General features: G+C 51.7%; 2 protein-coding genes across 3 annotated transcripts; both read right to left on the bottom strand.

Annotated features, from left to right (window-relative positions):
* Window positions 1-294: 294 nt before the first annotated feature.
* Window positions 295-1,396, bottom strand: S100A8 (S100 calcium binding protein A8). The gene is made up of 3 exons (XM_006051694.3): window positions 1,244-1,396; window positions 645-807; window positions 295-493 (listed from the first exon to the last, which is right to left on the bottom strand). The coding sequence occupies exons 2-3, from the start codon at window positions 783-785 to the stop codon at window positions 365-367; spliced, it is 270 nt and encodes an 89-aa protein (XP_006051756.1). The 5' UTR covers window positions 786-807; window positions 1,244-1,396; the 3' UTR covers window positions 295-364.
* Window positions 1,397-7,176: 5,780 nt separating this feature from the next.
* On the bottom strand, window positions 7,177-12,075 carry LOC102398566 (protein S100-A15A). Of its 2 annotated transcripts, none has more exons than XM_025287816.3 (3): window positions 11,901-12,075; window positions 10,445-10,668; window positions 7,177-8,211 (listed from the first exon to the last, which is right to left on the bottom strand). In XM_025287816.3, exons 2-3 carry the CDS (start codon window positions 10,592-10,594, stop codon window positions 8,035-8,037), a joined length of 327 nt encoding a protein of 108 aa, XP_025143601.1. In that variant the 5' UTR covers window positions 10,595-10,668; window positions 11,901-12,075; the 3' UTR covers window positions 7,177-8,034. The 2 variants fall into 2 exon arrangements, with proteins under 2 accessions (XP_025143601.1, XP_006051757.1); XM_006051695.4 differs by having other exon boundaries at window positions 10,445-10,605.
* Between the last annotated feature and the right edge of the window lie 1,171 nt (window positions 12,076-13,246).

The following is a 13,246-nucleotide window of genomic DNA, read 5'->3' as shown; positions in this document are numbered from 1 at the left end:
TCACCCATATCATATATCACCCATATCACTCATACTACAACTATTGCATCTTGGACTTTCTAGAATCCTTAAATCCTGGAACTCAGGACTCAGGATTGTGGGGCTGGAGAGGCTCAGGAATCGCCTGGGAAGAACACGGGGAGGAGAGCAGACCAGTGGCAAGCACAGAGGGCTGCTGACAAATGGGTAGCGGGGGCAACACAGGTTCGTTTCTCTTCCTTTGGGTTTTCCAACCCTCCCTCCACCCCCACAGGAGCCTCATTCCACAAACAGAAAGCGCAATCAGGAGAGACCTGAGGTATCAACTATTTTATTACTCTGCAGGGACGAGTCCAGTGGCCTAGCCCCAGGCCCAATAGCTCTGCTATTCTTTGTGAATTTCTTCATGGGCTACCAGGCCCACTTTTATCACCAGCACGAGGAACTCCTCCAAATTAATTCCACCATCCTGATTGATGTCCAACTCTTTGAACCAAGTGTCCGCATCCTTTTTCTGTGAAGATTGGAGAAAGAGAGGTCAGAGGGTAAAGATCTCAGGGAAGCTGAGGCATGGCTGTCTGTTTGGAGCAACGCAGGTGATCAATGACCCAGGGCTTCATCAGATCCAGGCCGAGAACCCCAAACCACACCCAGTCCCTCCTCACCTTCATAAACTTAGGACACTCTGTCTCTAACAGTTTCTTCAAGTCATCCCTATAGACGGCATGGTAATTCCCTTGATTCAGGGAGTACTTGTGGTAGACATCAATCAGGCAGTTAATGGCACTCTCCAGATCCGTCAGCATGGTGTCCAAGGATTTGCCCCACCTGGAAGACGGAGCACCCGGCTAAGCCCGAAGTGGGGAAGGTGCCTGTGGGGACACTCAGGAAGCTCCTACCCCAGGGGATGGCTTTGCCTTGGATGACACCATCCAAGTAGCTAAAGCCAGCAGAGGGCTATGGCTACAAGGGGAAGGGGTGGGGTGATGTAGATGAGGGTGTGGGAGGAAGCAGGGTACCCAAGCACACACAGTGCCTGCCAGCTCTCCCCATGGCCTCATCCTCTGCCCAGGAGGGGCCCAAACGTGCCCTCACTCAAAAGTCCTAGAGCCCTCGGCCCCTTCTTCAACCCCAGGCTCATGTTCTTCTGGACCCTGTCCAGATACCAGCGAGCTTTCTCTCCCCTCCTCTGAGAAGGCTGCTGCACTCCTCAGCCCACCCCAGGGGCAGCCCTCAGTGACGGACAGACCACAGTTCCACTTACCAGGTCTCCCCAAAACAGAGTTGCCAAAAGACATGCAGGGCTCAGTGTCGGCTCCCTTTTATAGCAACCAGGATTGGCCAGCTGCCCAGGGCCTCGGGCCACTCAGAGGCAGCTACTCCCTTCCAGTGTTGCTACAGCCTCAAGTTTCCCAACAAGGAGAATGGGGCAATCACCGTGCAGAATGAAAAGTCCTGAGGGGGAGCACAGGAAAGGTAGAAGGAGGAAGGCAAGTGCCAGGCAGTGATGCCCAGGAGGAGAAACCAGGAAGAGGGCATGGTAAAGATTCTGCCTGTGGGCTGCTAGCGTCCCCTGGCATGGCCAACCATGGAAGCTCACTCCTAAGTCCTTCCCACTGTTGCTGTGGTTATTTGCATGGCTTCTCTATGCATCTCGGAAATAGAACTGAAGTTGAATGCCTCATTTTAAGTGCATGCAAATAAGCTCATTCCTCCACAGCATTCATCACATTGTCAAAAGGGTCCAAAGGCCTCTAAAAGGTTAAGAACACTTGTCCTAGTTGCTGGATTTTTAGTAACAGAAGGTGGAGTATTTCCATTATTATTGTTATGTGTGTGGCTGGACTCAGTGGGGATGTGGGTTGCTAAGGGTTAAGTCCGTTTCTCTGCTGCTGTCCCCACACCTTCACAGCACCTCTGTTCTGTGAGGCTGGGGTGGGCAGCACTGTGTCCAAGGAGATGGACGCTGGCTTGGGGACCCCCTACGAGCATGAGGCACTGAGCCGCTGCATAAACAGCAGGGACCCTTCTATCCTCTCTGGGGTGATTATGTGCCTGTGACCCCAAGAGTCTGGGCTATAGAGGAAAACAACTCTGTGGGGGTGGGGAAGGAGGGCACTTTTGGAGAAGGCAGAAATGTTTCAACCCTAGGAGGAGAAGAGGAGGTGGGCGATTCCCCCAGGATTTCAGAAGGAGCGAGTCCTTCCCCCCAACCTGGGTTCCAGTGCTGAAGATTTGTGATCTTTTCTCTTGTACAGAGTACTTGACATTCGTGTAAACTGTTCAGACCCTCAGAATATGCCTATCAGAAAGTCGGGGCCCAGAGCCCCCTCAATCTATACACACGGAAGCCGAGACCTAGAAAGGTGAAGCGGTTCACACAGTTTCGCAGTGCAGATGTGTCAGAGCGCAGACAGGATCCCAGGCTCCAGGGCATGATCTGACAAGAACATGACTCTGCTGAGAAAGCCCCTCCCATCTCTCCATCCTTCATACATTGAACCAATATTTTCCTTATGCTTCTCCGAGGCCTAAGCCATCATCGCCTCCTAGAGGAAGCAGATGGGATTAGCCTCTCTCTACTTTATGTTCCTGCAACCCTTTGGGCTTTATTCTATCATTAACTTTGTAGCTGCGTGACCTTGGGCTAATTACTTACCCTCTCTGTGCTTTAGTTAGCTCAATTATTAAATAGAGATTACAATAAAGTCTACCTCCAACCTACAAGGGACAATATTTGCAAATCATATATATGAGAAAGAGTTAATACCCAGAATACAGAAAGAACTCCTACAACTCAACTCCAAAAGAAAACAAATAACCCAATGAAAACTGAGGTGGGAGGGAGGTTCAGGATGGAGGGGATATATGTATATATGTATACATCAGTTTTTCCTGTGGTCATGTATGGATGTAAGAGTTGGACTGTGAAGAAGCCTGAGCGCTGAAGAATTGATGCTTTTGAACTGTGGTGTTGGAGAAGACTCTTGAGAGTCCCTTGGACTGCAAGGAGATCCAACCAGTCCATTCTGAAGGAGATCAGCCCTGGGATTTCTTTGGAAGGAATGATGCTAAAGCTGGAACTCCAGTACTTTGGCCACCTCATGCGAAGAGTTGACTCATTGGAACAGACTCTGATGCTGGGAGGGATTGGGGGCAGGAGGAGAAGGGGACGACAGAGGATGAGATGGCTGGATGGCATCACTGACTCGATGGATGTGAGTCTCAGTGAACTCCGGGAGTTGGTGATGGACAGGGAGGCCTGGCGTGCTGTGATTCATGGGGTCGCAAAGAGTCGGACACAACTGAGTGACTGATCTGATCTGACTGCCAACAAAAACAGAAAATAACAAGTCTCGAAAAGGACGTGGGCACTGCTGGTGGGCATGTAAAGTAGTGAAGCCACTGAGGGAAAATAATAGAGTGGTTCCTCAAAAAATTAAAAACCAAATTAGCATTTGATGCAGCAATTCCACTTCTGGGTATATACCTAAAATAGTTGAAAGCAGAGTCTCAAAAAGATATTTGTGCCCTCATGTTCACAGAAGCATTATTCACAACAGCCAAAATGTGGAAGCAACCGGAGTGTCCATCCACAGATGAATGGATAAATAAATGTGGTATGTACATACAATGGAATATTATTCAGCCTTTAAAAAGGAAGAAAAATCTTGACACATGATGCAACATGGGTGAACCATGAGCACAGACAGTGAAGTAAGATGTTCAAAAAGACCAGTATCTCCATTTATATGAGGTACCTGGAGTAGCTGAACTCATAGAAACAGAAGTAGAGTGGTGGTTGCTAAGGTCTAGGAGGAGGGCTGTGGGGGTAATTATTTATTGGGTACAGAGTTTCAGTTCCAAGATGATGAGAGTTTTGGAGACCAGATGCACAACAAAGGGAATACATTTAACACGACTGAACTGGACACTTAAAAACTGGTTAGGATGGTAAATTTTATGTTAGAGATATATATATGACTTCCCTGGTGGCTCAGACGGTTAAGCGTCTGTCTACAATGCAGGAGACCCGGGTTCGATCCCTGGGTCAGGAAGATTCCCTGGAGAAGGAAATGGCAACCCACTCCAGTACTCTTGCCTGGAAAATCCTATGGACAGAGGAGCCTGGTAGGCTACAGTCCATGGGGTCGCAAAGAGTCGGACACGACTGAGCAACTTCACTTTCACTTTCATATATGTGTAGCTCAGTTGTATCCGACTCTTTGTGACCCCATGGATTGTAACCCAGCAGGCTCCTCTGTCCATGGAATTTTTCAGGCAAGAATACTGTAGTGGGTTGCCATTTCCTACTCCAAGGTTATATATGTGTATATATATATATATATATATATATATATATATATATAAAACCACAATTTAAATATTTTAAAATCCTAAATGCTTCCACTCCCCCAAAATAAAATCTGCTAGATAGTGTCGTTGTGAGCATTAAAAATAGATGCAAAATGTTTATGACTTGTGGGCTTTTATTAATAGAAATTATATTTTAATTAAAAGTTTACACACAAAAAAACATGTGAGGCTTTTAAAGCAGCACATAGTAAGCCAGCACTGTGTGAGTGTACACCGTGATCACTGCCCCATCGATAAGTCCGACTCCCCAGCTGGGCTGTGAACCCTTGAGGACCCAGACTGGGTCACCTGTGTCTGCCTCCCTGGGACCCAGGTCAGCATCAGCTATACACTATAACAGCAACGACAATCAACAAGAACAAACAATAGCAAAATAATGGTTGGTATTTATTGGGCTCTTACCATGTGCCAGGAACCACTGTCATTGTTTAAGAGCTTTATTTACATCAATCCATTTAACCCTCATATAATCCAATGAAGTATGTTCTATCATAATTTCCACTTAACAGATGAGGACACTGAGGCCCATAGAGACACAACGCTCGGAGCCTCAAATGACCCGGGTGACATGACCTACTGTGACATCATCCATTTCCTGCACTTGACTGGAATACCTCTCTGCCAATAAAGTGCTTCTCATCCTTCCTGACCCAGTCCAGGCACCATCTGCCCTGGTCCGTTGCTGACTCTCTGTCCCCCAACGCTGTCAATGCTGAGTGAATTCTCACCTCCATGCTACCAAGCTCTTCTGCATCACGTATTTGCTCTGCTATATTGGAGTTCATCTGTTCATTGCCTGTCTTTTCTTTGGGACTAAGGGCCCCTTTAGAGCAGAAACCACATCACATCCTGGGGTCTGGTACATACTAGGTACTCAATTAATACTTACTGAGGGAATAAATGAATGAAGAATAGAACACTTGATCGAGCCCTTATCCCATGCAGAAGTTCCCTTTATCATACCCAGCCACTTTAAATGATAGTGTTTTTGGAACAAAGGAGGATATAGACCCACCCACCAAATACAGTCTGCCTTCCTTGATAGTCAACCTCCTGATAGGAAAATAGGGCTGTTTATGACGTCAAATATGACAAGTTTTCAACCAATGATCAAGCACTCGGCACCTACGTACGGTTGTCCAGGCCCACTTCTCAATGACCTGCACAATCACATCTTACCTCAAATAGCACATCTTATTTTCAGAGTGTTTTTGCATCCACTAACTCATCTGATAACACTGTGAAGTGGACATCACAGATATAACTCTCCCTGTGTGACAGATGAGGAAACTGAGGCCTGAGGTCCTACGGGCTTTGTTTTGGTGCTTATGTGCCAAAAGCACACTTTAGAACCAGCTGGCTTCTTCTGAGATTCTTCTTTGGGTTTGTTCACCAGCCCAGGATGGCATTCACGCTGACCTCTCTCAAGGAGGGTGATGGCGAGATTGACGGAGACGATGTTTTTCCAGGCCCCGACCCCTCAGGAGATGCCTGCCTTGAAGCCACTCCTGAGAACATCCGGGTGGAAACAGCTTCCTTTATCCAGAAAGGACGGAAAACAGGTCCCAGGCCCAGTGAGGGAATCGTAAACCGTGATCCCCTCCAGCATCGTGTGCTTGTCAATGGAGCCTACTGGTCAGCAAAGCCATGAAACACTGCCCCAGAGAAGTTTCCCTGGACAGGCAACCTTGGGGGCTTCCGGGGGAGCAGGAGCCAGGCTGAGCTGACCCGGAAGGAGATAGTGTCAGGAATTGGGCAAGCACGAGGGGAAAAAGGTAGCGCCTGTAATCAGACTGATGGACATGGAGCAACCCAGGGGGAACAGAACTTAGACCTGTTTACAGGAAAGAGCTCAGTCCTGGCTGTGTGTCTCAATACCAGGCCCAAGCCCGTGGCTGAGGAAATGAGGACAGAGCATGGAGGGCCGGTGGAGAAACCCCCAGGAAGGGACAGGAGGGCTGGGCTGAGCCGCCACTTTGCAATCAAATGCCTGTGCAACCCAGTACATTTCAGGTGAGACAGGCAGGGAGGATCCACCTGTGCCTGGGGCAAGGGTGGCCTGAGTCACCTTGCCAACTGTCTCCCAGTCTCTGGATGTGACTAAGGGCCTGCACGAGGCAACGTAGAGCCCGGTCATGGGATTCCAGCCCACAGGCCCCACTCCTGCACAGCCCCAGCTCCACTCTGTGTGCTGACATTGGGCCATGTCACAGAGATGACAGGACAGGGTCCCTGTCTTGGAGGAGGATACAGACAGCCACACATAACCTCAGTGCAGCAGGATAAGCACTTCCACAGGGGAAGTCCAGAGGGAAAGTGGGGCCAGTGACACCGACCCCTAGATGACGAGAATTGAAGATCAGCCAGTATGTGAACGTGGCGTCCACGGAGGGCCTGCTTCTGAGCTCCACTGATCAGGAACAAAGGTCTCCGGTTTGGCCTGCAGGGCGCTGCTCCCCATGTTTGGTTCACAGGTCCAGTTGGCAGAGGGAACCAAACCAAGTCCTTTAAATAACTTGATTGGGGTACCCAATCACCTGCATAGGGGTGCAGACAATTACCCATCACTCTTTCAAATAACTCATTGTTTCTATCACAGTGCACTCAGGACATGGGTTCTCAGACCATCCTCAGAGAAGAAATCCACCAAGATGGACCCAGCAGGACCTAAAGGCAGACGAGACCCTCCCGCAAGAGATTGTGCATCAGCTTCCTGGGCTTCCAGGGAGAGACAAAAACAAACAACACAGAGAGAGGCAGGGGCAAGTCTGAGCTGGGAGGGATGAGGGAGTCACAAATAGCCCAGAGTCAGAACAACACCCATATCCATCATCATTTATTTATTAACAATAACAAAACCAAACCCTCCTCTCCCCAGGAAGCTTTCCCTGATCGATAGTCACCCACATTCCACTCATCAGTCTTCTCATTAACAGGCTGCATTGCCAACTTTAAGTTTGACCCATCTCTGACTCAACGTCTGGAAAACCCACCTCACAATCTTCCCTCACCGACTGGCCATGGACCTGCCACCCATGTCAATTACCAGCATCATCTTCCCCACCCTGTCCTGGGCCCTTCCCAGTCCTGGCTGCTCCGCCTTTGTTGGGGCTCTCTTTTGAAGCTGGGAGAACTTCTTCCCTCGTGGCTCCTGTCCAATCAGGTATGTGTAGTGAATGAGTGACCACAACATCAGTGGTGAGGCCTGGCTTCCTTGTCAGAGAGCTGACTCCCCGAGAGAAGAGACTCCACCCTCTCGGGTAAGGGTCTCCCCACTCAGACAGGGGTGCCTGGGGGCAGGGGCTATCTCCCCACTCAGACAGGGGCTCCTGGGGCAGGGGCTGTCTCCCCACTCAGACAGGGGCTCCTGGGGGCAGGGGCCGTCTCCCCACTCAGACAGGGGTGCCTGGGGGCAGGGGCTATCTCCTCACTCAGACAGGGGCTCCTGGGGCACAGACTACCCAAAATGACTGATCCTCAGAGTAGAACCAAATCTTTCTTTCTGGGCCCAGAGCAGATCCATGGAACCAGGAGCTGAGCAACACCCAGAAGTCTTTACAAAGTTGCTTTATTCTCTTCCCTCACAGCGTTCACTCCACACACACACACACACAGCTCTGTCTTCAGCTGCCCACAGCTAGGTCACACCTGCTCCCTAGGCAGGCCCCTGCACTCCCCCTAATACAGGCTGTGCTGGGTGCAATAATGGGCACACAGCTGCCGGTGGTACTGCAAGTGGTAGTCCTTCACCAGCTTGCCCAAGATGTAGAGGAACTCCTCAAAGCAGATCTGGTTGTCCTGGTTCTTGTCTGCCGCCCGGAACAACTGTGTGATGTAGTACGGCTCCTTCCGGCCCTGAGGAGTGAGCAGAGGGTCAACCATGCACCCCAACACCGCCCTGCAGTGAAGGCCAGGTGCTCCTCGGCCTGCTGGTGGAAGGACGGGGGCAGTCAGTGGGAGAGTGTGGCCTGGCCCTGTCTGGAGGGGGTTTGCAGGAGACAACTCCTCATTTAGTCAATGCCCAGGACCCTCTGTGCTGCAGAATGTTCAGGCAGCAGTGTCGGGGGCACCTCAGCTAACTGGACCTGGGGCTGCATGGGAGACAGAGAATACAGGCAGGCTCCATGTGCTGGTTGACTGGGCACGCCCAACACAATTCACCTTTGCCCATCATCAGGGGCTCTGGGCTAAGTCGGTTCAGTCATATCTGACTCTGTGCAACCCCATGGACGATAACCCGCAAGGCTCCTCTGTCCATGGGGATTCTCCAGGCAAGAATACTGGATTGTGTTGCCATGCCCTCCTCCAGGGGATCTTCCCAACCCAGGGATTGAACCCGGGTCTCTTGCATCGGCAGGCCAGGTCTTTACCACTAGCGCCACTTGCCTATCTCTCCACTAGCTAAAGTGCCAGCTCCCCTGCAGGGACAGCCCAGCCCAGGGGCATCAGGGTGGAAGGCTATGCCTTCCTCCTCCACAGTGGGAGCCTCCAGGGCAGAGCCCCCTGCCCGTCATGTCTGCATCTCCAGAGCTACTGCTGGGCCAGCACCAGGTGGGGTCAGATATCTCCATGCAGTCATCTGCCTGGGAACTATTTAGGACTCTGTGCCCGTGTCACCTCCAGAAAGCACAAAAGACGGGAAAGGCCAGAGCTAGGGGCCCTGGAGTTGCTGGGACGTCCCAAGTAGGCAGCCCTCAGGGCTGGCATAGGGAGGAAAGGGGCATTGGAGGTGGAAGGGACAGCAGGGAGGAGTCCAGCTCAGAGGGTAGGTGCAGGCAGGAGGCTCACTGAGCAGTGCGGGTGAAGCAGGTGCCAGCAGGATTTCGTTGGTAGGCACGGGAAAGCTGGAGTGAACCTCTCAGAAAGCCTCCAGGAAGGAGGTCGCTGCAATCGTCAGCAGCCGTGGGCCTGGGAGCAGTCCTCATCCCTGTGGAAATTCTCCCCTTCCATCTCCCCCATGGCCCCACCATCTACTTATTGTCTTATCTCCTCTGCAAATTTGGTTGACCTGAGAAACGGGAGGCCTCCGGCCTGGGGCAGGCACGTCCCAGCTTCCCTCCTCTCAGACCATGGCCCAGGCTGCTACACTTGCCCAGTGAGTCCTCCAGTGCAGGTTCTGGGGTCCTCGCACAGCCCCGTGACATTGGCAACTGGCCTTGGAAAGAAAAAGTTTTCCCAGAAACAGGGACTAGCCAGTCACCCTGGTCCCACTGCCCTGTGACTCTCGAGGCTGCACTCCAATAAACAGAGGGCGAGGCTCTCTCCTCTGACAGGTCCCAGAGGCCGGCAGGGGACACGACATGAGATGTGACCAGAGGAGGTGCCTCTCCTGGAATGGAGGGCCTTGAGTTGGGCACCACCTGAAGTACTCTGGATGTGACAGTCCAGAGACCCCGGGACTGGGCGCCAAGGGCCAAGAGACAGACACTTCCGCCAGCCTTGCAGTCCCCAAGGAGCTCGGTAGTCACAAGGCTGGGGCTGATGACAGAGGAGAGGCACAAGCCTGAGGAGGTGGCTGAGCCCAGCCTGAGTTCCGGGGCTGGGCCCCCAGGCTGCTCGGAGGGACTCTGTTGGCCTCTCGGATGGGAGAGGAAATGACATTCCCAGCCCCGCAGGTTAGCAGCAGCCACCACAGCCCAAACTGTCCTCCACTGGGACCAGGAGGTGGATGAGAGAGGCTTGGATAGACCCCAGGAGAAGGGCCTAGGGTTCAAAGGTCAGGTGTGGGGCAAGGTCGCTGACCGAACTAGCCTGTGGGCAGAGGAAGGATTTAGGTCCTTTTCTTTCCAGAAGCAGGTCAGGCAGAAGAACAAACAGGTTTGGGGTTAGGACTGAGTTTCAGGGATTAGCTGTGTTTGGTCTGGAGTGGGGCCAGGCAGAGAGTTTCAGGAGAGGGAAGAACAGAAAATAAACCCAGGCTGGGCCACGCTTCCCCCACCAAACATCCTGCCCTCCGCCCTCCCGCACACTCCCTCCCATAGCTGGAAGTGCTCCTAAGAGATGGCTTCCCGCACCTTCACCCACACCAATCGCTTCCAGCCCCACAAGCAACCCCATACTTTATGTATCCCCACCCAGCCCCACGCACCAAGGTCTCCATGAAGCGGGGCACGTTGTCCATGAGCAGAGCCTTCAGCTCCTCCAGCGACAGTGTCTCTACATCCCCTTCCCGGGCAGCGTACTCGTGGTAGCAGTGGATGATTTGGAAGAGGGATTCCTCCACTGGTGTGTCTGTCATGGTGGCTGGGCCTGGGCCCGGGATGGGGGCAACTCAGGAGATGCAGGGGGAAGCAACTGGGGACAGTGGAGAATCTGGGGGCAGGGAGCACAGCAGGGCAGGCCAGGCAGAGGCCAGGCCACAACAGGTGGGTGCTTCCTCCAGGAATCATCTGCCCACCTGTGTAAGGGCCCCCTCTCTGCCCTCCCCACCTGACCCCTTGCAAACTTGGCTTAGCCTCCATGCCCTGCAGGAAACTGCCACAAACTCAGGACAGGGCTCTGTCCCTTCCCCGAGCCAGCAGCCTTCCAGGAGACAGGATCTGTGTCCTGTGTCCCACCCCCAACCATGCCCTCAGCTTAGGAGCCCTCAAAATCGAGAAATCAAGGAGCCCTCAAAATCAAGAATGAGAAGAAATTAGACTCTTGGAAGCAAGATGACATATCCCAATGGAAATATTTTTAAACCCCGTGAGAAGGCAAGATACCCACTACCATAAACTATTTTGTAACACAAACAAAATATTGAGATAACTATCCTACCCAGAACCCCAGATGCACTCAAATATTGTTTTCCTTTTGGGGCTTAATACAGACGGCACAGGGACCCCCATCTTGCTCCCACTCCTGCCCTAACTGGCCCTCTCTGAAGGAATCTGTGTGCTATCTGCATGCCCCCGGGGCCCCCAGAGTCTGTGTGTGGGGCTGTTCAGTGCCCAGTGTCAGGGGCAGGCAGGGGTGCCATGGCCTGTCCCAGTCACCCCAAAGCCCCATCCAGGTGCTCTGCATGGGTGAAAGCAGGTGCCCTCAACCCCCTGCTCCCCACTTCCTTTAGAGATGAGATCCCTGTTTTCAGGAGGCAGAGTAGTCCAATAGCATCAGCTGTCCTCCCTGGATTCTGGGCAGATAAGATTCATGACAACTGGTTCCAACTCTTAACAGAGCCAGCCAGGCCCTGGGCAAAGCAGGTTATGCACAGTATACCATGCAATCCTCACAATGACCTTATAAAGTAGGCATCACGCCCCCACCCCATCTTCCTGAGGAGGAAACGAAATCCAAAAGGCCTAAGTAAATTTCCCCAAATCACACAACTGACCATTTGGAGCTGGAATCAGTCAGTGTCTTTGGGGTTATAAGACATGTTTTTGATTTGGAAGTCCTTAACCCTTTTGAGGCCACAGTATGCTATTGGGACATCGATCTACAAGGCACACATCCTCCAAAATGGGTAAGCAACTCCTTTCAGCTATCGTGGACCTGTGCAGGATATCCTGGCCCCGCACAACCCAGCCCACCCCCACAGCTCTCTCGGACCAGGCGCTGACCTGTTGCTGCTGGGGTGAGGCTGCTGCTGATCCACAGTCTTGATCTGTTTTATCCTAGAGATTCCTCAGTGCTCAGGCAAGAGGCAGTTTGAGAGCAGGGGCTCCTCTGCCAAGTCCCACATCCTGCCCATCCTCAATGCCTCCAATTATGGTAGCCAGCGCTGTGACTCTTAACTGGTTCCTCAGCAGCACGACTGAGCCTTAATTGCATTCCTGAGATGACATCACAGGACACTGCTTTCTATGATTAACTCAGTTTCAGGGACCCACCTGCCCTCAGAGCCTGATCTAAAGCATCTCAGAACCACAGAAGATCATGTTATCCATCTCCCCACCTCAGAGCTCATCATCACAGCTCCAGGGCTCATTTGGGGTCAGACACACAACTTAAATACATCTTTGGGGATGTCCTCCCATGATTAGCAAACCCCCAAACTCCAGAGTCACGAAGCACATTCATTCATCCAACAAATATTTCTCAAACAGTAGGCCCTCTCTAGGCAATAAAGAATAAGACATGAGGCCAAGTCATAGGGTGAGGACGCTTGGAGGGGACAGAGTCACACACAGTCAGAAAGCACTGTGAACACTCCTAGTTTAGGGGCATAAACAGGGTACCCTGGGCACCTAAGGAGCACCTCCGCCTGCCTGGAAAGCTGCGGAAGGTTTCCTCGGGAGATGCTATTTGCCGTGGCACTTGAAAATATGGTTGCAAGGAGATGCATGGAGAACCAGGCACTCCAGACAGAGGAAAAGGCTTTGCCCAGGGGCAAAGGCTCAGGTGCATGAGAGAGAGTGGCTTGCTTGGGGGATGAAGTCCACAGGGTATCCGATGAGCAGTTAGAAGAAACAAGACTGGAGAGGCAGCATGGAGACCAAATGTGAAAGGCCCTGTGTGCCAGGCTAGAGCTGCAACTTTATCCTGTGCAAAGAAAGTAGCTGATGGGGGATTTTTAAATGGGTTGGGTGATGGGTGAGAGGTGACAGAAGTAGTAAGGACACCTTTATGACCAACCTAGATAGCATATTGAAAAGCAGAGACATTACTTTGCTAACAAAGGTCCGTCTAGTCAAGGCTATGGTTTTTCCTGTGGTCATGTGTGGATGTGAGAGTTGGACTGTGAAGAAAGCTGACCTCCAAAGAATTGATGCTTTTGAACTGTGGTGTTGAGAAGACTCTTGAGAGTCCCTTGGACTGCAAGGAGATCCAACCAGTCCATTCTAAAGGAGATCAGCCCTGGGATTTCTTTGGAAGGAATGATGCTAAAGCTGAAACTCCAGTACTTTGGCCACCTCATGCAAAGAGTTGACTCATTGGAACAGACTCTGATGCTGGGAGGGATTGG

This window comes from Bubalus bubalis, chromosome 6, assembly GCF_019923935.1.
Source record: "Bubalus bubalis isolate 160015118507 breed Murrah chromosome 6, NDDB_SH_1, whole genome shotgun sequence".
NCBI lineage: Eukaryota > Metazoa > Chordata > Mammalia > Artiodactyla > Bovidae > Bubalus > Bubalus bubalis.
Note: the sequence above shows the minus strand (reverse complement) of the source record. Positions and strands in the feature narration are given on the sequence as shown.